At 42.0% G+C, this 26,474-nt stretch overlaps 1 protein-coding gene across 1 annotated transcript in view; it reads left to right on the top strand.

Annotated features, from left to right (window-relative positions):
* LOC142741151 (angiopoietin-2-like) overlaps window positions 1–26,474 on the top strand; it is an 80,948-nt gene that overhangs the window by 7,967 nt on the left and 46,507 nt on the right. Inside the window, exons 2-4 of the mRNA XM_075850538.1 lie at window positions 16,866–17,021; window positions 22,694–22,815; window positions 25,983–26,215. Coding sequence (XP_075706653.1) covers window positions 16,866–17,021; window positions 22,694–22,815; window positions 25,983–26,215 — 511 coding nt within the window. The remainder of the gene's footprint in view (window positions 1–16,865; window positions 17,022–22,693; window positions 22,816–25,982; window positions 26,216–26,474) is intronic.

The following is a 26,474-nucleotide window of genomic DNA, read 5'->3' as shown; positions in this document are numbered from 1 at the left end:
GACCAACGTCTGCCCATTGCTTTCAATGGGCAGATGTTTGTCAGCGCTATTGAGGCGCTATTTTCGGACGTAATTCGGGGCAAAAACGCCCGAATTACGTCCGTAAATAGTGCGTGTGAACATACCCTTATAGTCATCTAAAGAAGTGCATAGCAAAATTGTGAAATTTGCTCTGGTCATTTAGCTGTAAAACAGCCTAGTCCTTAACCGGTTAAATAAGCCCATTTTTATCTGAGGTAACAGCTTCTAAGATCACATGTAAAAACTACATAGAATGCACATGCAATTTTTATTAGTAGCTTTTCTGGAAGCAAAATCTCAGTCTTTAAAAAAAAAAAGTTAAGATCCGCACCAATATCATCCAGTTTAAAAACACCTATAATGATAACCATATACAAGCAATCTGTTTTTTTAGAATAAAGCAGCCCTACTTGAAAAGGAACCTGTCACGTTGATAATGCAGTTTTAGAGCAGGGGGAGCTGAGCAGATTGATATAAAGTTTTGTGGGAAAAGACTCAATATAACTTATAATTTATTCATCTAAACCTTTGCTTGTTCTGGGCTGTTCAGGAGTCCAGTGGGCGGTCTCAATCAATGATTGACAGCCTTCCCTTCTCCTAAGCCCAGAATGAGCAGAATCAATTACAAGTTATATTTGTATAAGTCTTTTCTACAAAACATATATCAATCTGCTCAGCTCCTCTTGTTCTATAAAACTCTACCAGCAGATCAAACTGCATTTTCAACGTGACAGTTCCCTTTTAGATGACAGGGTACATCACTAAAGAGTTCCATTGGACCCAGAGTTAACTGTTGTTTAGTTTTTCCTAAAATTTTCAATACCTTTATCATTCACAATGGGAGATATTTTCCTATATTTTAGACACATGGCACAAGACAGTCCTACATAACACATCATGAAAGGTTCCACTCATCAAGATCTAAGTCCTACATTGTTTACATAGAATCTACTCTAAGCTGCTATTTTGTATGAATTGTGGCAGTGAAAAGTAAATCTGCTTAAAGGCACTTAATTCTCCATAGGATCTGTCCGATACATTCAGATGTCCAACTGATTCCTGTTTTTCTGCTAATATATGACAATAAGCAACACTAGAGATTTATAGCAGCGGTTTGCCTTTTGATCTCTATTGACATCATTTTGGTCATAGGGCAGATCAATGTCAATGAGGTGGGGGGATTTTTGGTGTTTTAGATCTTTTGGACTAAAATAACAGCAGTGTCATAATAATTGGAGCAATGCAACTTGATGTGGTGTTATGCCATAGGTCCAAAGCACCAAAATATTTATTTCCCAGAAATGTAAAATCAGTAAGATAAATATGTTCAATTGTAGGGTGATATAATATCATAGGGCAGTGGTCAGCTTTACCTTTATAGTGCGGCACTGATACCACCAATTTCTTCTGGATCCACTGACAATCTAATGCCTATGGTGAGCAGCAAACTGTCTCCTGACGGTTGCCATAGGGGAAAATAGAGTAGGAAATAACTTGCCCATTTAGCCAACAAAAATGGGCATTTTTATGGTGGGGTCAGTAATTGCTCAGATGTTGTTATCTCATGCCTATTGCCTGCATTACTATGATAAAAGTTGCACTTGTAGTTTTAGGCTGTGTTCACATCAGCGTTGCCCTTCGGTTGAGGGGTTCCGCAGGAGGTTTTCGTCGGGTTAACCCCTCAACGGAAAGACAAACGTAAACCTTAGCTTCTGTTTGCATCACCATTGATCTCAATAGTGACGGAAACGTTGCTAAAGATTTCCATTTGTCACCGTTGTGACAGAGTTCCGTTGTTTTGACGGAATCAATAGCAGAGGTTCCGTCACCATTGAGATCAATGGTGATGCAAACAGCAGCTAAGGTTTCCATTTGCTTTTCCGTTGAGGGGTTAACCCGACGGAAACCTCCTACGGAACCCCTCGACAGAAGGGCAACGCTGATGTGATCAGGCCCTTTGATGTAAATAATAAAAAGATTGGAAAGATAACGTTATGCTGCAGATACTTAAAGGGGTTGTACATAATACAAAAACATGGCTACTTGTTACCAAAAACAGCACCTCCATGGGTTATGTCTGGTATTGCAGCTTAGCTTCATGGAAGTAAATGGGGAAGAGCTGCAATACCAGACCCAACCTATGGAAAAGTATGGTGCTGTTTTTTGAAGAAAGTACACATGTTTTTTAAATCCTGTACAACCACTTTAACTTGTTGTGGCTAACAATCAGTAAAGTGGGGATTTGGTCAAGACCATATGCATTACAATAATATTGTCAATTTGCACTAACATTTGAACACTAAAGTAGGAGAAGCCTGTATTGTACAAAAAACACAGCCAAGCCAATGATGCTTGGAACATTTGTGTCATATATAATGACGGAACTAGAAGATAATGGCAGAACATGACAGCAAATAAAAATGCTTACAAATGCTAAGCTCCTTACCAGTGGCATAACTTGAAACTCCTGGCCCCCAATGCAAAGGGGCCCCCACCTACCATGTGCCATTTCTAATACTGGTGTCTTCTTCTGTGGCAGAGGGCCTTTACGCCCCCTCAGGCTCCAGGTCCTAGTTGCAAAAACTACCTCCGAATCCCCTATAGCTACGTAGGCCCTTGCTCCTTACTTTGAATATTTCCAGGAGACACAAATTATGAACTACAGAGTTTTACTTTGTATAAATTATTGCTATAGAGATAAGATTCTTCTAAATTAAGACTGGAGTTCATTGTGGAGCCAGCTTCAGTTTCTTGGGTAACACACGGTTATTGTATTTCAGCTGCCTGTCTTCTAAATTGTTTTCTGCTGTAGAATTTGTTGGTGTCTTGTAAACACAGTTCTTCAATATATCATGTTTCCTGTCGTATACTTATGTCTGGTGATTGTGACACATCCATAAAGGCAAAAGGACAAGTAACTTTCACAGGAAATAAAAAGAATGTGTTCTAGTAATACTAGGATTCCAGAACTTGGAGTATTTGTAAGATGTCTTAAAGGAGTATTCCCATCTTATAAAGTGATTACATATCGCTAGGATATGTGATCACTTTATGAATACCTTTTTTAATCATGTATGTATTTGGGCATTCAACATTTTTTCATAATATAGTGTTATTACAATTTTTATTTTGTTTTTGCGCTGCAGTTTCTATGTATCCACTATACATAGAAGCTGCATAACGCCACTGTAAGTCAAATTCATCAGTGGGCTGGACCGACAGCTTGGTTGACAGTGGATCATGTGTTCCCCTGACACACAATCTAACCTTAATACCGATTAAATCTAAGTTGATCAATAAATAACATTTTAAATAAAACTGTATTAGGAAAAAATTTAGGATGCCCACATACATACATAAAAAAAATAAACTTGAAAGGTTTTAATAGCCTTTAATGAGCAGTGGGGATTTGACCTCTGGGACCCCATGATCCTCAGAATTAAGTGGTCGCAGCACTAGTTTAGCACTGTATGCCCTTTACTTTTTTCCCAGCACATTGGCACACTAATACATCTGCTGTGCAAGGAAATGCAGTACGGCCCTATTCAAGTGAATGGAGCTGGCTGCAGTTTCCTTCACAGCTGGGTGGATGGGAGCAACGCTTTGCAGGGAAAACATAGAAGGAAACGTCATGCTAAATCAGCACTTTTATTTTCAGGATGGGTAGGAACATGGCCGGTTTTAGGCAAAGTGTGGCCCTGGGCAAAGTTAAAAGTGGGGCCCTAAATGCTGAATTACTGTATCAATAATAAAGTCAATTCAGAAGGTGGTGTGCAGAGAACTACATCACTGATTTCTAGCGTATCCAGGAGTGCTGCAGACCCCAAAGCCCATATGTCCCCCCTCTCACACAAAAATTATATATATATATATATATATATATATACATACATACATATATATATATATATATATATATATATATATATATATATATATATATATATATATATATATAAACTAGACCTTCTCAATGAATTAGAATGTCATCAAAAAGTTAATTTATTTCAGTAATTCAATTCAAAAAGTGAAACTCATATATTATATAGTTTCATTACACACAGAGTGATGTATTTCCAGCATTTTTTCCTTGTAATGTTGATGATTATATCTAACAGTTAATGAAAACCCAAAATTTAGTCTCTCAGAAAATGAGAATATTATATAAGCCCAATTTCAAAAATGATTTTTAATACCGAAATGTTGGCCTACTGAAAAGTATATACAGTATATGCACTCAATACTTAGTCAGGGCTCCTTTTGTATGAATTACTGCATAAATGTGGCGTGACATGGAGGCGACCAGCCTTTGGAACTGCTGAGGTGTTATGGAAGCCCAGGTTGCTTTGATAGCGGCCTTCAGCTCGTCTGCATTGTTAGATCTGGTGTCTTATCTTCATCTTGACAATACCCTATAGATTCTCTATAGGGTTTAGGTCAGGTGAGTTTGCTGGCCAATCAAACACAGTGATACTGTGGTTGTTAAACCAGGTATTGGTACTTTTGGCAGTGTGGGCAGGTGCCAAGTCCTGCTGGAAAATGAAATCAGCATCTGCATAAAGCTTGTCACCAGAGGGAAGCATGGAGTGCTTTTTAAAAATTTGCCTGGTAGACGGCTGCGCTGACTCTGGACTTGATATAACTGTATCCATGTAATTGTGGAGGTAGTCTATTTAGAGACAGAGGTAGTGGAGAAAGAACAGGATGAACCTGAGGCAGACATCGGTGAAGATATCGGGGACCCCATTGGAGGACCTCTCCGGAATTCCAATCAAGAACTGGAGCGTGCTGGCGAAGCCATGGCAATTCCAGCAGGATGGGGTTTATTGCTTTGGATAGGACATAGAATGTTATTGGTTCCAAGTGAAGAACTCCTATCTGTAGTCTCAGATCTTGGCTGCAGGAACTAGGGAGACTACAGTAAAATGTACAATATGGAGGAAACACAGACTGAAAATATTGATGTGTAAATGAGCTCCATATTTGTATATTTCTATGCATATCCCTTCAACTCTTCTGCCCATGGGCCGTGCTGCAGAGATTTCACTCTGTGAGGTGTAGCACGTGGAGACCCATGATGGGCCCTGTACCTTGACAGCCTCCCCAATCAGAGTACCCCCCACATTAGAAAGAAAACTGGCATAGAAAGGATAATTAATTCCCCCTTTAAGTGCACTCCTTCTTGACAATCACTTCTGTGGCTTCCCTCCAACACAACATATTATCTTGGTGTATTATAAATTTTACACACTGTGAGTACTTCATATGCTCACACTCATAGACCTTGCTTTACTCCTCATGCACACGACCGTTGTGCCACTTGGGGCCATTTTTTACGGCATCCGAGTGGCACTCGATAGTCTTCACGGACCCATTCACTTTAGCTTGTGAATCGGGTCCGTGAAAAATAATCTGAGTGTCCGATCCGAGGTAAAATAGGACATGTTCTAACTTTCCTCGGATCACTGACGGGAGTCGGCCGGTGCACACGGTTGTGTGCATGAGGCGTGAGTATGCATTCATAGATGTGACAATATTTTATTTAACAAATCGCTTATTGATTTTATTGCACAGAACAAAATACAAAAACAAAAATCGACTTATTTATTGTGGCCCAACAATTTACTCTGGACAGAATGTGGGTCTGCAGAGTTGTCCTTTAGGTGGTCTTTACTTAATGTATAAAATATAACTATTTCATTAGGGTTCACAGGGTTTAGATGGGCTTCACAAAACTATCCAATATCATCGACCGTTGACTGCAAAGTATACTTGCTAGTACATTGTGCCTTTACATCAGGAATGGTTTTAATACATCTTGTATTTCTGGTCATTTATCAAGAGGTTGACATTCTCCCCATGTTTTCCATATTTATCTTACCACGAGACAAGAGAATGAGACTTGCATCCTATAGCCACAAGCGAGCTGTCGGGGGAAGCAGACTTATTTCAACTCCAACACATTTATTGTACTGCTTGGCACAAATCAACCGAAATATGTACCTAGGGACTGGGACTTCTAGGCCTCCATTAAAATTACAGGAAGTCTTGTATAGTAGAACTCATAACTAACAATTTACAGACATCTACGCGGTTATTAGTATCCATAGAAAAGGATTGATTTATGTATTAACTTCAAACCCAAATGCAATAAAATATTTACATGAATTCACATAAACATGTAAAACAAATAGTGGTTAGAACACAAATATTTCCTACTCTAGCCTTAGTAGTAATGGAAAGTATTGGTTGTACGAAGGAGGGGAGATTTTATTACAAACCAAGATGCTAGTTTACTTATGAGAAATTATTTTAAGGGGAGTTCCACTTAAATGTACCTTCTGCTGTGTCATACGCATGTCAGAAAATGAAGAGAGTCCTCAAAATAAAGCACCATTAAAATCACTCAAATCATAAATGAAGTCAGGGATTCTAAATCTGTTCTCTGAGAATCATCAAAAGGGTTCAGCCATTTAACAGGACACTAAACCATCATTTTTGGATTCACAGATTCCCATGGATATTATTTTCTGACATGTCTCTATAACTTCATAGAAGATACATTTGAGTAAAACACACAAAGGTTTAAGTAAATGACACAATGGTTTAAGTGGCAATAAATACATGCATGTCAGATGAGACTGGAGTAACAAAGCCGAAATTGAGATGAATAAAGGAGAACATAAGCAGCAAATGTCTGAAGTATCGGGAGTATTGAGAGCATAGCGCACAGTAGTTATGTAAATGCATGGTTCAAGTTAGTAGTGGAAGGATGAGGGGAGTTAAAATGTAGGGTTTAGGACATGTAATGGGAAGGGGGACTGATCGGTACTTACAGTTATGCTTTGCTTGTCTCATGGAGCAGAGTCTGGAGGTACACTACGGGCGGCGCTCAAACGGCGTCCCTGTCGTCAAGGAAACTACAAAACGACGGTGGCCGCAGTGGTACAAAAGGCATGGGGAATGCGAATTCGCCGTTTTTGGCATTTTTTTCGCCTCCTTACACTCACTATTTAAAGTTGCTTCCTTACAATGTAATGTATAAGGCCTGATGAAGACGCTGGTCCAGTGTTGAAACGCGTAGCCTATTTAAACCTTCATAAAACCGATAAATCCTTTTATTACTAATTGCTTCTTAGTCTGAATTTTTAATTGATGTTAGCAGCGCTGTTTTTTGGTCCCCTTTTTTTCCTCTCATACATGCCATGTCAGAAGTTTGGATTGGTGTGGGTCCGAGCACTGAAACCCTCACGAATCGCTAGAACGAAGCGTCTGAAGCGTTCGTGTGATCGCTCATGCGCTTCGTGTCTTTCGGCTGTTTCCGGAAATAAAAGTATCGGTGTACGGACTCAATAGAAAGCCTATGAGCCCATACTTAGATACATCGGCTTTCCGGAAAAAGCCGAACAGACACGAAGCAGCTGAGCGCTCACACAAGCACTTCAGTTGCGTAGTTCTAGAGATTGGTGAGGGTCTCAGTGCTCGGACCCCCACTAGTCCAAACTTCTGACATGTCACTATGACATGTCAGAAGTTTGTCAAACGTTTAGCTACCCTTTAAATAGACTATAGGACCTGGGATGTTACCCAAACTTGGGCCCCCCTTCCGTCATCACGCTGGCCTGCGCAGGGAGTCTTCCCAGCGCCTTATAGGCTGCAGACCTAACATGGCCTGCAGCCTATAATATTCATTATATTCCGGTGCTAGCAATGCCACCTAGAATGAGGGGGCCCGTGTGGTTCGGGCGGCCATGGGCCCCCTGGGAGCCTTGGGCCCTGGGCAACCGCCTGAACCGCCCTAATGATGATCCGCCACTGGGCTCGTTAGTTACAGTATGTGCATCAGAAGTGTGTCTTCTAATGATCCCAGCACCTGTGTGTCACTTACCATGGACAGAATTTTAACTACTGCAAGTAAACAATGAATGTTACCGCTGAATAACAGCAAGAAGAGATCTTGAAAACAGTGAGGAATTAATACAAAAAGTATATTGCAAAAATGTATAACTTTTCATTATACAAAACATAACAACGTTGGCTGGGAAAAAGACCCTAAGATAAAACTGAATCAAGGGCACAGAATAACAAGCTTGGATAATGGAATGAACAAAGCTGTATATGGCCTGTCTTATGTTCAACTTAACCTCAGTGAGTCTTTTTAACACACTGGCAGCTGACATGGAATTCCATCTCCTCAGAATTAGAGTTTTGGCTCTGCTCACACATGGCCTATGTTCAGAGGTGCTCTGGAGTTACTATTTTTGGACGGAGTAATACTTTATTTGTAGGATATCTTGGTTCAGAAATCCATTGGCCAGTTATATGGATGTGCAATTTGTAAAATGTAACAAGACATTTTTTTTTTCTTTATGTCATGAACCTGATCCTCAGCCCAAGCAAATATCTTTAGGTTAGGTTAGTAATGTTCTACATGAATACACTACAAAATGTTGAAAGTTGTGCGAAATTGTGAAAATATGTGTTGTATTTGGTATATTGAGGACATTCACTTAAGGGTGTATAACCATAGAGGTATTCTATGCATATGCTATCGTGCCATTGAGAACTGGGGGCCCAACTTGCACTAGTCCTATTTCTATTTCTTATGGGCCATGTAAATCTTTCTTCACATAACTGAGAAATGGCACATTAAAGTTCAGGAAGTCATCTCAAGCAACAAAAAGAAAGTGGAGACTAGGAGCATCTGGTGTGGGAATTTATATGCTACCCCTTGCCATAATCCCAGTAAGGGACAGGGAGGGTGTTGGGAGAACAACAAGCTTTGCTGTCCCAGAATGATGAGCTGCAATGTAACTACCCATCACTACTAGTGTGTTCCATTATGTTTTTTAAACCAGAAAGAGAAAAGTCACGACCAAGTATTTGCAAAATTACAAACAATCTTTATTTCAGTCAAAAATACACAGAAAAAACACATTACAACTATACACAGTAAAAAGAATGAACCCTCATAAAGAGATGGAATCCGAACATGAAAGCAGCCTGGTCCCCCAGATGTTAAAATGGTCACAAGATCCCACAAAGAGCATAAATCAATATTTTTAGGCAGGTGCTAAGCATAGTACATTTGCACAGATAGATACCTAATAAAATACATGCAAAGTGCAGTCATAGGCAAACTAATGAGCAGTATACCTACACCTACGTAGTGGAAAATGAGCAGGAGATCAGGACCGGGAGGGGAGACCGCTACCAGACCTGACGCACGTTTCGCTGGTGTTTCGCTGGTGCTTTCGCTGGTGCTGACGAAGCACCAGCGAAACGCGCGTCGGGTCTGGCAGCGGTCTCCCCTCCCGGTCCTGATCTCCTACTCATTTTCCACTACATAGGTGTAGGTATACTGCTCATTAGTTTGCCTATGACTGCACTTTGCATGTATTTTATTAGGTATCTATCTGTGCAAATGTACTATGCTTAGCACCTGCCTAAAAATATTGATTTATGCTCTTTGTGGGATCTTGTGACCATTTTAACATCTGGGGGACCAGGCTGCTTTCATGTTCGGATTCCATCTCTTTATGAGGGTTCATTCTTTTTACTGTGTATAGTTGTAATGTGTTTTTTCTGTGTATTTTTGACTGAAATAAAGATTGTTTGTAATTTTGCAAATACTTGGTCGTGACTTTTCTTCTCTTTCTGGTTTATTATATCAGTCACTGTGACCATCGGCACAATTTGGGGCATTGCTCGGTTTGCCATTATGTTATTTTTACTATAGGGCCCTCTCTACTTTTATGTACGCCCCTACATGCACTAGTTCTAGTTCTATTTCTAAATGAGGTTCCAGATAGTAAAATCATATCTGGTACATTCATATATGCAGATATTTTCTAATCAACATCATTTTCTAAAGTTGAGAAACTATATGGGACCCTCAGCATGGTCAGTTTATGGATAGTATATTTGATATAAGCCATGAGCCAACCCACATATTGTGTTAACTGGGAATATGTTTTATTTGGCAAAACGTGATTTAAGAATTCACATTTTTTTGGGCCAAATGGGCAGAGACGTGGCTCTCTTCTTTCCCTGCGGTATGGTTTTGAATAAAAAATGTTAGCTGTAATGATGGGGGTAGGGAAACAGACAAGTGAGCCCTAATCTAACCGCCACTCAGTCGCTGCCTACTTGCAACGACCCGCCCTAGGCGACGGGGTACAACTGGGCGACGGTCCCTACGCTCAATAAGTGCACAACAGACAAACAGACAAGGGTACACAGAAGCAAGTGAAAAGGGGCAGTTGCCCACGGCAACACCGTGAGCAACAAGAGTGGTGAACGAGCCGAGTCAAACCAGGAGTGTACGAGGTACCAAACGCAGAGCAGGAGAGTAGTAAACAAGTCGAGTCAAACCAGGAGTGTACGAGGTACCAAATGCAGAGCAGGAGAGTAGTCAGTAAGCCAGGGTCAATATGAAGCAGGGTCAAATAGTTCAAGAAGCTGCAGCAGGGCCAGGAAACCAAACGAGAAGTATCACAAGCAAGGAGGAACAGGAAAGGCAGGTATAAATAGACAGAGGGCGGGAGCTAGCTCCGTCTGGCCAGGCTGTGATAGGCTCTCCCACTCCTAAGCCTGCCATCCTGAGTAGTGGAAGATGGAGTCAGTCTCACATACATAGAAGCAGGTGCAGACTGATTACCTATGGGCGTAGACACAGAAGCTGTGCCTGGCAGATCCTTAACATTAGCGCTTTTTTTTTCAATTTAGAGAAATGCATGATATCAATTTGTTAAAATCTTCATGGGAACACTTATTTTCGACATCATTATTTTTTACATTGAGATTTCATTTTTTTTGTTGGAAGAACATTAAAATAATGGATGCTTTTTTATTGTTATATATAATTAAATTTTTCATAGCAAATAATCATAATAAAGTGGACATAAAGTTCTGCTCACATAGGCATTGTAACGTCCACATCTGTGGACCGTCGTGCTTACATGCCCCCCGACGTTCGCAGCCATGGACAAGTGAGTGCCGGGAGTCATCTCCCTGCTGAGAGACGCTGCACTAGTTCCCGTAGGATGCACGCGCACGCCCGCGCTCGGCCTTAAACGGCCAGTGCACACACATGAGGAAAATCGGTTCCAAAGGGAAGGCAGTGGTCTGTGGTTATTACTCTAGACTTTTTTCTCACGCAGAGCGCAATTACTCTATTGGGGATCGGGAGTTACTGGCCATCAAATTGGCTTTGGAGGAGTGGAGACATCTACTAGAGGGCGCAGCTCATCCCATCCTGTTATATACCGAGCACAAGAACCTCACCTACCTCCAGTCGGCCCAGCGGCTGAACCCCCAGCAAGCCAGGTAGCCGCTGTTCTTCGCCCGGTTCCAGTTTGTGCTCCACTAGCAGCCCGCGGCCAAAAATGTGAGGTCTTCCAACGAAGTTGCTCACTCCAAGCTTGCCGGTCTGCTCCAACCTCTGCCTGTGCCCAATGCTTCCTGGCAGCATATAGCAATGGACTTTGTCACTGATCTTCCTTCCTTTGCGGGATGCAATACGGTCTGGGTGGTGGTGGACCAGTTCTCGAAGATGGTTCATTTTATCCTGCTGACCGGCCTACCTTCTGCTCCTCGACTAGTGAATCTCTTCATCCAGCACATCTTTCGTTTGCATGGCTTGCCTCTTCATATCGTGTCTGATCGGGGGGTTCAGTTCACCTCGAAATTCTGGAGAGCCCTCTGTAAACTAGACGTGAAGTTGGACTTTTCTTCAGCCTATCATCCCCAGTCTAATGGCCAAGTTGAGAGGATTAACCAAATCATGGAGAATTATCTTCGTCACTTCATCTCCAGGCAGCATGATGACTGGGTACAGCTTCTTCCATGGGCCGAGTTCTCGTACAACAACAACACAAGTGGGTCCACTGCTTCTACACCGTTCTTCATTGTCTATGGCCAACATCCACAAATTCCTGTTCCGGCTACATCCCAGGTACCCGCAGCTGACTCTGCATTTAGAGATTTTCTACAGGTCTGGCAGCAAACCTGGTCCTGTATTCTGCAGGCAGTCGATCGCATGAAGTGAAAAGCAGATGCTAAGAGACGAGAGCCACCTCTGTATCTTCCAGGTACCAAAGTCTGGCTATCCTCAAGGAATATCTGCCTGAAAGCGCCGTCATACAAGGCTGCTCCCAAACTCCTCGGACACATTGAGGTCCTACAGAAAATCAACCCTGTCTCTTACAAGCTTCGGCTGCCTCCTACCCTCAGTATCCACAACTCCTTTCATGTGTCCCTCCTGAAGCCTGTGATCCTGAACCGCTACACAAAAATGCCTAGCCCTGCAGTTGCCCCGAGTGGTTCTTCTGATGTATTCGAGGTTAAGGAGATCCTGGACTTCAAAAAAGTAGGAGGAGGAACGTTATATTTGGTGGATTGGAAGGTGTTTGGTCAAGAGGAGAGGGCCTGGGTGCCAGAGGAGAACCTCAATTCTCCTGCCCTCATTAAAAAGTTCCTCTCTCGCTCTGGTCCCAAGAAGAGGGGGCGTAAAAGGGGGGATACTGTAAAGTCCACAGCCGTGGACCGTCGTGCCTACCTGCCCCCGACGATCGCTGCCATGGACAAGTGAGTGCCAGGCGGCATCTCCCTCCTTGGAGACGCCGGCACTTACTTCTGCATCACTGCACTAGTTTCCGTAGGGTTTACGTGCACGCCCGTGTTCGGCCTTAAAGGGCCAGTGCACACACATGAGGAAAATTTGTAATTAGCCCATGATCACCCTGGATTATAAAAAGGGCTCTGCCCTTTCACTCATTGCCTGAGCATTGTTGTGTTTACTCATGTTAGTCTTAGCAAATGGTCCATAAGTGTTATCCTGTTCCCGTTGTTCCCATGCCCTGCTACCTGTATCCCATGCTATATCTGTTCCTGTGCCTTAATCTGTTGGAGTCGTGTTGTGTCACCGGTCACACCTGCTGATATACAGCACGTCTGGTGTCTACAAGTTCATCTGAGCCGAGCCTCTATTACTGTCTGGACTATTAAAGGTACTTTGTACTAGGACTGTTGTTTGGCCAGCTGCTACACTGCTACGGCGGTGCGGCCTAGTAGGTCCATATACCCACGGATCGTGACAATACGCTCAGGCCATGGACCCCGCTGGTCAACCAAGACCATGACGACATCACAAGCCAGAGGAAGAATCTGCAATCAATTGCCTTAAGGCCTTCACGTCAGCCTCAACCCTCCATCATCCTCACGTGTCTCTGCAGTTTTCGTTGGAGGTGGACGCCTCCTCTGTTGGCGCAGGTGCGCTTCTGTTCCAGAGAGGTTCCAAAAGGAAGGCAGTGGTCTGTGGTTATTACTCTAGACTATTTTCTCCCGCAGAGCGTGATTACTCTATTGGGGATCGGGAGTTACTAGTCATCAAATTGGCTTTGGAAGAGTGAAGACATCTACTAGAGGGCGCAGCTCATCCCATCCTGATATATACCAACCACAAGAACCTCACCTACCTCCAGTCGGCCCAGCGGCTGAACCCCTGTCAAGCCAGGTAGTCGCTGTTCTTCGCCCGGTTCCAGTTTGTGCTCCACTAGCGGCCCACGGACAAAAATGTGAGGTCTGATGCCCTGTCCAGGTCGTTTGAAACAGAGGACACCGTGGAGCCTCCGCAAAGTATCATTGACCCATCCTGTATTATTTCTGCTAATCCTCTGCAAGTTAGTGACGTCCCTTCGGGGAGGACTTTTGTGTGGTTGGCAGACAGGAGGAGAATCCTTTGCTGGGGACACAGCTCCAAACTGGTTGCGCACGCGGGTGCTCGCAAAACCCGACATCTGATTGCCCATCATTTCTGGTGGCCCACGCTCCCCAAAGATATTGTGGACTTTGTCTCGTCCTGCACTGTGTGTGCTTCCAACAAAGTTGCTCGCTCCAAGCCTGCCGGTCTGCTCCAACCTCTGCCTGTGCCAAATGCTTCCTGGCAGCTTATAGCAATGCATTTTGTCACTGACCTTCCTTCCTCTGCGGGATGCAATACGGTCTGGATGGTGGTGGACCAGTGTCACGTTGGGTTCGTGGACCCACTGGGCCGTACTGCATTGACAGTATGGCAGCTGGCCAACAGGGCGCAGGTCACAGTCTATAGTTCGTATAGTGTACCTGTGGCATCTCGGACAGTAGCAAGGCAGGCTTGGCTGGGACTAGGCAGCAGGTAGACGTCAGGCATGGAATAGGAGGACAGACGTGGAATACAGCACAGCACGACTACAGCTCAGCATGGCGCTTGACCAGGATAGCACATGATACAGGCTACAGGTACAGGGAACACTGGGAACTGGGAAACACTAGGAGACCATTTGCATAGACAAACTTTGGATACGACAAACAATGCTCAGGTACTGCAGGGAGGGGCACAGCCCTTCTTCTAGCCTAGGGTGCTCTGGGAGCAATCAGCTCAATCTCCCACCTGCGTGTGCTTTGTCTTCTTAAGTCTAAACTGAGCTCGCAAGCGCACCCTGGTGGTCACTGTTGAATAGGGTGGCCGTAAGTGCAGACATCTCTGGAGAGAAGGGCGTAGACTGGATGGAAGGAGTTCGTGGTCAGCGACCACGGACGTTACAACCAGTTCTCGAAGATGGCTCATTTTATCCCGCTGACCAGCCTACCTTCTGCTCCTCGACTGGCGAATCTCTTCATCCAGCACATCTTTTGTTTGCATGGCTTCAGTTCACCTCGAAATTCTGGAGAGCCCTCTGTTATCTAGACGAGAAGTTGGTCTTTTCTTCAGCCTATCATCCCCAGTCTAATGGCCAAGTCAAGAGGATTAACCAAATCATGGAGAATTATCTTCGCCACTTCATCTCCAGGCAGCATGATGACTGGGTACAGCTTCTTCCATGGGCCGAGTTCTCGTACAACAACAACAACACAAGTGAGTCCACTGCTTCTACACCGTTCTTCATTGTCTTCGGCCAACATCCATGAATTTCTGTTCCGGCTACATCCCAGGTACCCGCAGCTGACTCTGCATTTAGAGATTTTCTACAGGTCTGGCAGCAAACCTGGTCCTGTATTCTGCAGGCAGTCGATCGCATGAAGTGAAAAGCAGATGCTAAGAGCAGAGAGCCACCTCTGTATCTTCCAGGTACCAAGGAATCTGCGTCTGAGAGTGCCGTCATACAAGTTTTCTCCTAAATTCCTCGGACCCATTGAGGTACTACAGCAAATCAACCCTGTCTCTTACAAGCTTCGGCTGCTTCCTTCCCTCAGGATCCACAACTCCTTTCATGTGTCTCTCCTAAAGCCTATGGCCCTGAACCGCTACACAAAAATGACTAGCCCTGCAGTTGCTCCCAGCGGTTCTTCTGATGTATTCGAGGTTAAGGAGATCCTGGAGGAACATTTTATTTGGTGGATTGGAAGGTGTTTGGTCCAGAGGAGAGGTCCTGGGAGCCAGAGGAGAACCTCAATGCTCCTGCCCTCATTAAAGAGTTCCTCTCTCTCTCTGGTCCCAAGAAGAGGGGGTGTAAGAGGGGGGGATACTGTAAAGTCCACAGCCGCGGACCGTCGTGCTTACCTGCCCCCCGACGATTGCGGCCATGGACAAGTCAGCCCGGCGGCATCTCCCCCCTGAGAGACGCCGGCACTTACTTCCGCATCGCTGCACTAGTTCCCGTAGGGTGCACTCACAAGCCCACGCTCGGCCTTGAGGAAAATCTGTAATTAGCCCATGATCACCCTGGACTATAAAAAGGGCTCTGCCCTTTCATTCATTGCCTGAGTGTTGTTGTGTTTACCCATGTTAGTCTTAGCAAATTGTCCCATAGTGTTATCCTGTTCCTGTTGTTTCCGTGCCATGCTACCTGTATCCTGTATCCCATGCTATATCTGTTCCTGTGCCTTAATCTGTTGGAGTCGTGTTGTGTCACCGGTCATGCCTGCTGATATACACCGTGTCTGGTGTCTACAAATTCATCTGTGCCGAGCCTCCATTACTGTCTGGACTATTAAAGGTACTTTTGTACTAGGACTGTTGTTTGGCCAGCTGTTACTCCGCTACAGCGGTGCGGCCTAGTGGGTCCACATACCTAAGGATTGTGACACGCATCAGGAGCCTCTGTCAAGGTCAAGTCACTTATGATGGCAAGAAAAGTGCAGCATGCCGCTCTATTCTTGTCTTCGAGATTGCCAAGGCCTTGACATGACATGTAGACATGGTTCTGAGGGTCTTCTATTGCTTCAGCTGCTTTCTGTTACTTTCAAAGATCTCATTTATTAGACTGATCAGCCCATAAAACCTTACTTCTCCATTTTCATGTTCTAATGCAAAGTTTCTTTTTCTGTCCATCAATTTCATTCAAGCTTGAATTTTTTCCTACTCCCTTAAGATGAGTGCTTCAAGTCTTGATGGTGATAGGTTTGGTGATGTGCCAGATCTTACACAGTTTTTATGAGTACTATTTACTCTATAAATTCAGTTTTAATAATGTTTGATACTTCCGTTTTGGAAGCTACTCCTTTTTCTCTATCATATTGAAGCTGGAGACATAATAGATAAATATTGGCAGATACAACCAAAAATTTGTAAGGGACTGTTTACATCTGATTTAGAGGCTCCGTTAGATGCCTCCATCACAGATCCAGCAAAGATTACCGGAAAAATCTGCACTATTGTTTCCGGTAAAACTTACAGACTGTTTGCAAGCTTATTTCAAGTGTATTTTGAGGCGTAATACGAGGCTTTTATGCTCCAATATAAGCCTGAAAATAAGCCGTGTAAACATACCCTAAGTGATAGAGGCATTTTTTTGTTAATATTTTGATCAATGTATGTTTCCTGGTTTGCACTTGTGTAATTTTAATGGTTACTTGTTTTGCAGCTGGAAAGCTACATCCAGGATAATGTCAAAAGTGAGATGGCAGATTCCCAACTATCAGCTGAGCAGAATCAAACAAGCACCATGTTGGAAATTGGAACAAATCTAATAAGTCAAACAACAGAACAAACACGGAAGCTGACTGAAGTTAAAACTCAGGTATCCAAGACTGGAACACACAAAATGATCTGTTATTGATATGTATCGTTAGAAAAAGCTGCATTTACTGTAAGGAAAATGACAATATAGTGAAATTCCTTTAACTCAGCGTTCAAAATTCCAAAAATGTTAACAATCCGGCACTTGAATTTCACTAGAGCAAGACTCTTCATTGATAACCAATTACAAGACTCTCTTAAAAAAATAAAGTGATAGCGGCAATATTTATCTTATTTTGGACTATATCCCTCAAGGCTCTCTACCATTACAATTTATTTTATATACCTTTCTGTGACCATCTCGTGAACCAGAATATCTGATCAGCCCATTAAACCCTTAAGGATGCAGCATTTTTTTTTTCATCACTGAATTCTTAGAGCCATAAAGTTTTCATTTTCCTGTTGGCGTAGCTGTTTGATGACTGTTTTTTCTCTGGGACGAGTTGTATTTTTGGGGTAAATATATATGTATTGAATGACTTTTTTCAGTTTCTTATGGGGGTGGGACAATTGGAAAAAAGCAGCAATTGTGTAATAGTATAGTATAAATGGCAAGTTTACTTTATTCTGCGAGTCATTACAATTACGGTGGTACCGAATATGTAAATTATATTACCACATCTTGAGAGCCATATCTTTTTTATTTTTCTGTCGATGTAGCTGTATGAGGGCTTGTTTTTTTGCGAGACAAGTTGGAGTTTTTATTGACACCATTATAGGGTACATAGAACTTATTGATGAACTATTTTTGTTTTTTACATCGTCACTGTTACAACATGTTAGTTTTATTGTACGGGTTGTAACTTTTGTGGCAATACCCTTTTTTCATACCAGTGATTTTTATACTAGTTTTAAAAGCACTATTTTGGGATTCCGGCCACTAAGCATATTAGGCCCTACCTCTGACTATTAGACATATACAGTAGCTCTAGCAGGCCTATAAGTTATAGCATTTGTTAGGACCTTGGCTGCCATGCCAACCAATCGAGGGCGCCTGTGGGATCACAGTAGAAGTTTCCTTCCTCTGTTTAACAACTTAGTTACCGCAGTCACTATTGACAGCAGACAACCAGCAATAACCAGAACCTCGGTTATCTCTTATCCTGTCTATTGCAGTGGGATGTCAGCGGTATATTACAGCTCCTTTTCCTGCACCATACATGTGCATTTTACAGCACTACGCATGAAGTACATCCTGCCTGCGCTGTAATTGTGCGGTGCAGGAATCTGTTAATGGCGCAATTTATTCATGCCTACATATGGTTATAACTATGCATATGTGTATTTATAATTATTGCAGTGGGACTTGTGTGTTTATATAACTGCAGCGTGTGTATATATATATATATATATATATATATATATACACAGTGAAGGAAATAAGTATTTGATCCCTCGCTGATTTTGTACGTTTGCCCACTGTCAAAGACATGAACAGTCTAGAATTTTTAGGCTAGGTTAATTTTACCAGTGAGAGATAGATTATATAAAAAGAAAAAAAAGAAAATCACATTGTCAAAATTATATATATTTATTTGCATTGTGCACAGAGAAATAAGTATTTGATCCCTTTGGAAAACAAGACTTAATACTTGGTGGCAAAACCCTTGTTGGCAAGCACAGCAGTCAGACGTCTTTTGTAGTCGATGATGAGGTTTGCACACATGTTAGATGGAATTTTGGCCCACTCCTCTTTGCAGATCATCTGTAAATCATTAAGATTTCGAGGCTGTCGCTTGGTAACTCGGATCTTCAGCTCCCTCCATAAGTTTTCGATGGGATTAAGGTCTGGAGACTGGCTAGGCCACTCCATGACCTTAATGTGCTTCTTTTTGAGCTACTCCTTTGTTGCCTTGTCTGTATGTTTCGGGTCATTGTCGTGCTGGAAGACCCAGCCACGAGCCATTTTTAATGTCCTGGTGGAGGGAAGGAGGTTGTCACTCAGGATTTGATGGTACATGGCTCCATCCATTCTCCCATTGATGCGGTGAAGTAGTCCTGTGCCCTTAGCAGAGAAACACACCCAAAACATAATGTTTCCACCTCCATGCTTGACAGTGGGGACGGTGTTCTTTGGGTCATAGGCAGCATTTCTCTTCCTCCAAACACGGCGAGTTGAGTTAATGCCAAAGAGCTCAATTCTAGTCTCATCTGACCACAGCACCTTCTCCCAATCACTCTCGGAATCATCCAGATGTTCATTTGCAAACTTCAGACGGGCCTGTACATGTGCCTTCTTGAGCAGGGGGACCTTGCGGGCACTGCAGGATTTTAATCCATTACGGCGTAATGTGTTACCAATGGTTTTCTTGGTGACTGTGGTCCCAGCTGCCTTGAGATCATTAACAAGTTCCCCCCGTGTAGTTTTCGGCTGAGCTCTCACCTTCCTCAGGATCAAGGATACCCCACGAGGTGAGATTTTTCATGGAACCCCAGATCAATGTCAATTGACAGTCATTTTGTATGTCTTCCATTTTCTTACTATTGCACCAACAGTTGTCTCCTTCTCACCCAGCATCTTACTTATGGTTTTGTAGCCCATTCCAGCCTTGTGCAGGTCTATGATCTTGTCCCTGACATCCTTAGAAAGCTCTTTGGTCTTGCCCATGTTGTAGAGGTTAGAGTCAGACTGATTAATTGAGTCTGTGGACAGGAGTCTTTTATACAGGTGACCATGTGAGACAGCTGTCTTTAATGCAGGCACCAAGTTGATTTGGAGCGTATAACAGGTCTGGAGGAGGCTGAACTCCTAATGGTTGATAGGGGATCAAATACTTATTTCTCTGTGCACAATGCAAATAAATATATATAATTTTGACTATGTTTTCTTCTGTTTTTTTTTTATATATATAATCTATCTCTCACTGGTAAAATTAACCTATCCTAAAAATTCTAGAATGTTCATGTCTTTGACAGTGGGCAAACTTACAAAATCAGCAAGGGATCAAATACTTATTTCCTTCACTGTATATATATATATAATGTATATATATATATATATATATATATATATATATATATATATATATATATATATATATATATATATATATATATATATATATATACACATTGTGGTTCCTTGAAATACAATATATACATACATATATATTTATTTTATTTTTTTGTTCTTCTACGGTAGCGACGCTTTCTTTTGCACATTCTCGCCATTCTCTCAATCATATTCATGAGGTCACCTCTTAGATGCTGCTCCTTTATTCCTCTTTTCAACTCAATTCCAAAACATCTCTATAAGGTTTAGGTCAGGTGACTGTAAAGACCAAGTCATCCGATGCAGCACCATCACTCTTCTTCTTTGTCAAATATGTCTTACGTAGCCTGGATGTGTATAACTTCCCTATTCTAAGAAACGAAAGATATTTGTAAGGAAACCCTTTCACTCAGGTGTGTCCAATGTGTTTATATACATATATGTGTATACACTTGTGTTTCTATTTTTCTGAGTTGCAGTCCTGAAGACCAGATATTCCCAGAATTTTCTACTCATGTTCTCAGTCACTGTCTGGTCAGGTCTCTGTTTCTATTGAACAGTCCTGATCATCCGTCACATTACAGTGTACCCGACTCTATTGTGTCTTTATCTCGTATACATACACCTGACTTTCTCCTTGGTGCCACCTTCACACTGTACTTTTTGCTTTCCATTACTACTTCATAAACTTTGTTTACCTTTGTCTATAGAGTCATGAGAGTCCAGTTACGTTCAGAAAATTTTTAGCTAATCCTAACACTAACATAAGTATGACTTGTACATTATGTCTGCACTTATTCAGCTTGTTCTGCTCCTAGTGTTGTCTTCCTACATAAACCGCTTTGAATTCTGAAAATGTTTTAGTATTGAAAATGACATGTTCTGCTTTAAATCAGCTACTTTTCACATGATGTTTCTTTCATTCTGTGTATTATATGTGTTCCGATTCATTGAGTAATAAATGGCTGGTTCTACGATTTTCCTTAAATACATTTAATAATATATTTGCATATTCTATATAGTTAATTAGGCCTCAGAAATATGGTGAATTACACACAAAGCAGCTGCAGTACTGCAGTCATTCATGTTTTCAGGTGGCCTTTTAAGAAATATCCTTAATTTACACAGAGTACTTTATATTATATTCAACCCACTACATTGGCGCTAAACAAAAGTACCGTCATCATAACGGGATATTGTAAATTGACAAAATCTAAAATATCATCTTTTTCAGCTAATATGATTTATGTAAAAAAACATATTGTCACTGGTATAGGTGACAAAATAGACTGGTTTTCATTGGGAGACCCTTCTAAAAAATTGGTTTTGTCTATAGTTATGCATGATGTAGTCCAGGGGATCTCTACCAAAGCCAAAACCATCTGGTTGGTGAACTTCTTATTGTTGTCTAGGGTGAATGACATTTCTGGGCTATACCTAACTTTTGCATGGGTTCTGCTGCCCTCTATGCCACTGTTGTACCCTTTTTGTTATGTTTTTTCTTCTCTATATTGTCTTTGCTGTTTTTTCACATAGTTCATGTAAATCTTCTGGGTTGAGTGTGAGCCTACGAGGACCAACTGAACTGCCAGAGTCCATGCATAAGCTTCCGTAGCACCGTGTACATCATAGCATAGCACTATTATGCAACAAATGTCTCCACTGATAGGATTGTAAGATATCACCAAAGCCTGAGATTCTAATAAATTATTCAGGAAAGAAAAAGTAGGAGTTAATGTAAAACTTTGAAAGTGATTATTTTATTTATATATATATATATATATATATATATATATATATATATATATATATATATATATATATATATAAAAATGTCTGTTTTTTGCATCTTTCAAATTTGTTTTTATTAAAAATTATTTTTACTTTTTGAGATACAGCTGTTTTGTAACCTGTATACAGAGCAGCTGCATCTTGCGCGGGACTGGCGGGTTCATGTCTTAGTGAACGATACAGCTGCTCTGTATGCAGAATACAGAGCAGCTGTACTTCAAAGAGTAAGACATTTTTTTTATAAAAACTAATTTGAAAATTGCACCAAACATAACGAATGACAATTTTGTTTTAAAAAAAAAATCACTTTGAAAGATTTAAATAGCATTTAATAACTTTGTTTTTTCAACCAGATTTTAAATCCGAATCAAAAGGCCACATTCAGACGTGGTGGAATTGCTGTTGAATTCTGCTGTGGACAGTCCGCAGTAGAATTCTGCAGCAGCTGTTTTTTACATTTGTTTCTATACATTTTTAGGAAACTTAGTTCAGAGGTTGCAGAAAATAACTGTGTGGAAATTAGGCTGCGGTGCAGAATTTTCCCTCCGCAGCATGCACATTATGTTGCGGAGAAGCAGCGGAATTTCACTGCGGATTTCAGACTTTGCAATGCAAAAACCGAAATCTGTGGCAAGTTCGCTGTAATATATGCAACGTCTGAATCACCTGTCAAGTATACAAATGTTGCTGCAGATTCGTTGCGTAATTCCCCCGAATCTGCACCAACATTTGTAGCGGAAAAATTCTGCCACGTGTGAACGTGGCCTAATTCTGCAAAACTAGATTACTCTTTAAGCATTTCCCAAAAATGTAGATATGCACTAATGTTTTTAATTTTAATAAATATTTTTTCTTGCCTCATGTACTTATTACATGCGATAAAATCACAGGTCCTTAACCAGACAAATAGACTGGAAATCCAATTACTGGAAAATTCCATCTCCACCAGCAAGCTGGAGAAAGCATTACTATTGCAGAATCAAGAAATCAATAACATACATGAAAAGAATAGGTAAGAACCTACGACTACAGTAATACATTAATTATGTACGTGTGAAATCCAACTTTTTTAATAATGTCTTTTAACATAAATAAATCATGATCCAGAGTGTAAATTATGTAAGGGCCTGTTCAGATCAGCGTCGGGCTTCTGTTCATGGGTTGCATTCGACCTTTCCGTCCGAGGAACGGCTTAATGGAAACCATAGCTTCCATTTGCATTACCATTGATTTCAATGATAATGCTCCAATTTCAGTTGGTTTCAATCTGTCTCCTTTTTTATCGCAAAAACAATAGCGCAGTCAACTACAGTATTTTTTCCGCTAAAAAAAACCCAGAAACCTTACGTAACGATTACAAACGGAAACTAGGGTTTCCGTTTTTCTTTCCGTTTATCGGTTCCTCTGATGGAAAGGTTGAACGGAACCCATGAACGGAAGCCTGACACTGTTGTGAACACACCCTAACATGATTAGATCAGTCTAGCTTGTAAAACACATGATGTGCTATAAACCATGTTAATCACTCTATAAGGTATTTGTAGATTTCTGTATATTCAAATTAATAATAGGCTACTACCTCATAAACGGCACTTATTACCGCACTGCTCACACTTAGGCTTTATTCAGACGAACGGGAAAAACGTCCGTGCAACGCGCGTGATTTGCACGCGCGTTGCACGGACCTATATGTGTCTATGGGGCCGTGCTGACATGTCCGTGATTTTTACTCAGCGTGAGCCGTTCTTTCGGCGTTTTGCGCGCATCACACACCCATTGAAGTCAATGGGTGTGTGAAACCCACGCATGCCGCACGGAAGCACTTCCGTGCGAACTGCGTGATTCGCGCAAGAGCTGTCAAAAGGATGAATGTAAACAGAAAAGCACCACGTGCTTTTCTGTTTACAAACATCCAAACGGAGTGTCTTTGAGATGAGCGAACCCGGACAACCGAACCGAACTTCACCGGGTTCGGCCGAACTCGTTTTGGCCGAACCCGGCAAAAAAATTTCCGGTACGCAACCTCAGGAGATAGTCACTATCCAGGGTGCTGAAAGAGTTAAACTGTTTCAGCACCCTGGACAGTGACTTCCGATCCCAATAAACATGAACGTGTACATAAAAAAAAGAAGTTCTGACTTACCGATAACTCCCGGCTTCTTCCTCCAGTCTGACCTCCCGGGATGACAATTCAGTCCAAGTGACAGCTCCAGCCAATCACAGGCCAAGCACAGGCTGCAGCGGTCACATGGACTGCCGCGTCATCCAGGGAGGTGGGGCCAGATGTCAAGAGAGGCGCGTCACCAAGGACGCGTCACCAAGGCAACGGCCGGGAGGGAAGTTCTTGGTAAGTACGAACTTTTTCTTTTTTTTTTAACAGGTTGCTCGATATTGTGATCGAAATTCAGTGTCGAGGGTGCTGAAAGAGTTAACTGCCGATCAGTTAAAGAGGCTCTGTCACCAGATTTTACAACCCCTATCTGCTATTGCAGCAGATAGGCGCTGCAATGTAGATTACAGTAACGTTTTTATTTTTAAAAAACGAGCATTTTTGGCCAAGTTATGACCATTTTTGTATTTATGCAAATGAGGCTTGCAAAAGTCCAAGTGGGCGTGTATTATGTGCGTACATCGGGGCGTTTTTACTACTTTTACTAGCTGGGCGTTCTGACGAGAAGTATCATCCACTTCTCTTCAGAACGCCCAGCTTCTGGCAGTGCAGACACAGCGTGTTCTCGAGAGATCACGCTGTGACGTCACTCACAGGTCCTGCATCGTGTCGGACGAGCGAGGACACAGCGGCACCAGAGGCTACAGTTGATTCTGCAGCAGCATCAGCGTTTGCAGGTAAGTAGCTACATCGACTTACCTGCAAACGCTGATGCTGCTGCAGAATCAACTGTAGCCTCTGGTGCCGATGTGGCCGACACGATGCAGGACCTGGGGCAGGAAGTGAGTGACGTCACAGCGTGATCTCTCGAGAACACGCTGTGTGTCTGTGCACTGCCAGAAGCTGGGCGTTCTGAAGAGAAGTGGATGATACTTCTCGTCAGAACGCCCAGCTAGTAAAAGTAGTAAAAACGCCCCGATGTACGCACATAATACACGCCCACTTGGACTTTTACTTTAAACACGCCCACTTGGACTTTTGCAAGCCTCATTTGCATAAATACAAAAATGGTCATAACTTGGCCAAAAATGCTCGTTTTTTAAAAATAAAAACGTTACTGTAATCTACATTGCAGCGCCTATCTGCTGCAATAGCAGATAGGGGTTGCAAAATCTGGTGACAGAGCCTCTTTAACTCTTTCAGCACCCTGGACAGTGACTGACGTCGACTAGCCTCATCACTATGATGGCGGCTGCGCGAAAATCACGCAGCCGCGCATCAAACACGGATGACACACGGAGCTGTCAAGTGGTTTTTGCGCGCGCAAAACGCCGCGTTTTTGCGTCCGCAAAAACGCCACGCTCGTGTGAATCCAGCCTTACCATGCTAATACGAGATTTAATTTAGCAGGATGCACAACCTCCTGCCCATTTAGTAGCCCTATTCTGCCCTGAGATCAGTTTATCAGTTTTGTGCCATGAATATTTAAAGCATGCCTGTGAACACTTCGTCCATCACATCTATTATATCCTCTATTCATATATTAAATTTTCAGCCTCATGTCTAATCCCTACATATGTAGACCTATACTCATGACCTACCACAGTTTTATGTCAACTATGTTGCAATATATTGTTCATCTGTCAGCTAATTATGTTTTTCCATAAAAAAACAAATGAGTTTTGACTGAATTTTGACGGAATCAAAAGGGCAGTCGACTGCGCTATTGGTTCTATCAAGAACAGCGGAACCCTGTCGCAACGGTGACAGACGGAAACCATTAGCTAGGTTTCCATCACCATTGAGTTCAATGGTGAGAGAAACGGAAGCTAAGGTTTCCATTTGACTTTCCGCTGATGGGTTAACCTGATGGAAACCTCCGACGGAACCCCTCAGTGGAAACTAACGATGATGTAAACAGGTCCTTTTCTTACTTTGGTGTGATCTGTCATGGTCCACAAAAGAAGGTGTTATTAAATCCAAGCCAGCTATATCTTTTTGTCAACATCATATTTGGGCAGGACATCTGTGTAATATGTTCATTCTCTATGAATTCTCTATGTTTTCAGTTTTCTACAGAATAAAGTTTTGCAGATGGAGGACAAACACCAGGAAGAAATAGAAGTCTTAAGAGCTGAAAAACTTCATGTAGATGAGTTACTGTCCAAGCAGAATGAACTCATTGGAGAACTGGGAGAACAACTCAATGAAGCAATGCTCAATAACAGTATGCTACAGAGACAGCAGGCATTCATCATGGAGACTGTGGCCCAACTTGCCAACCTGGTTTCACAATACAACCGTTAGTACACATGAAACAGTAGACAAACATTTCCATACTACAGTATATTAGTATCATGTTTTGCCTATTATCAATAGATATTACTACAAAATGGGTCATAGCGGATAGCAGTTTATTGTCAGCATAACAGATTTCACAGACTTATATGCCATATGTGAAGTAACGTCAGATGAATCAATATTCTATTTTGCTATTTATTAGTTAAAGGGGTAGGCTAATCTAGTTTTAGTAAGTAAATGTTATATTTTGAAAAGTTATT

Source organism: Rhinoderma darwinii, chromosome 2, assembly GCF_050947455.1.
Source record: "Rhinoderma darwinii isolate aRhiDar2 chromosome 2, aRhiDar2.hap1, whole genome shotgun sequence".
Classification (NCBI taxonomy): Eukaryota; Metazoa; Chordata; class Amphibia; order Anura; family Rhinodermatidae; genus Rhinoderma; species Rhinoderma darwinii.
The sequence above is the reverse complement of the archived record's forward strand: the minus strand, read 5'-3'. Positions and strand labels throughout refer to the sequence as shown.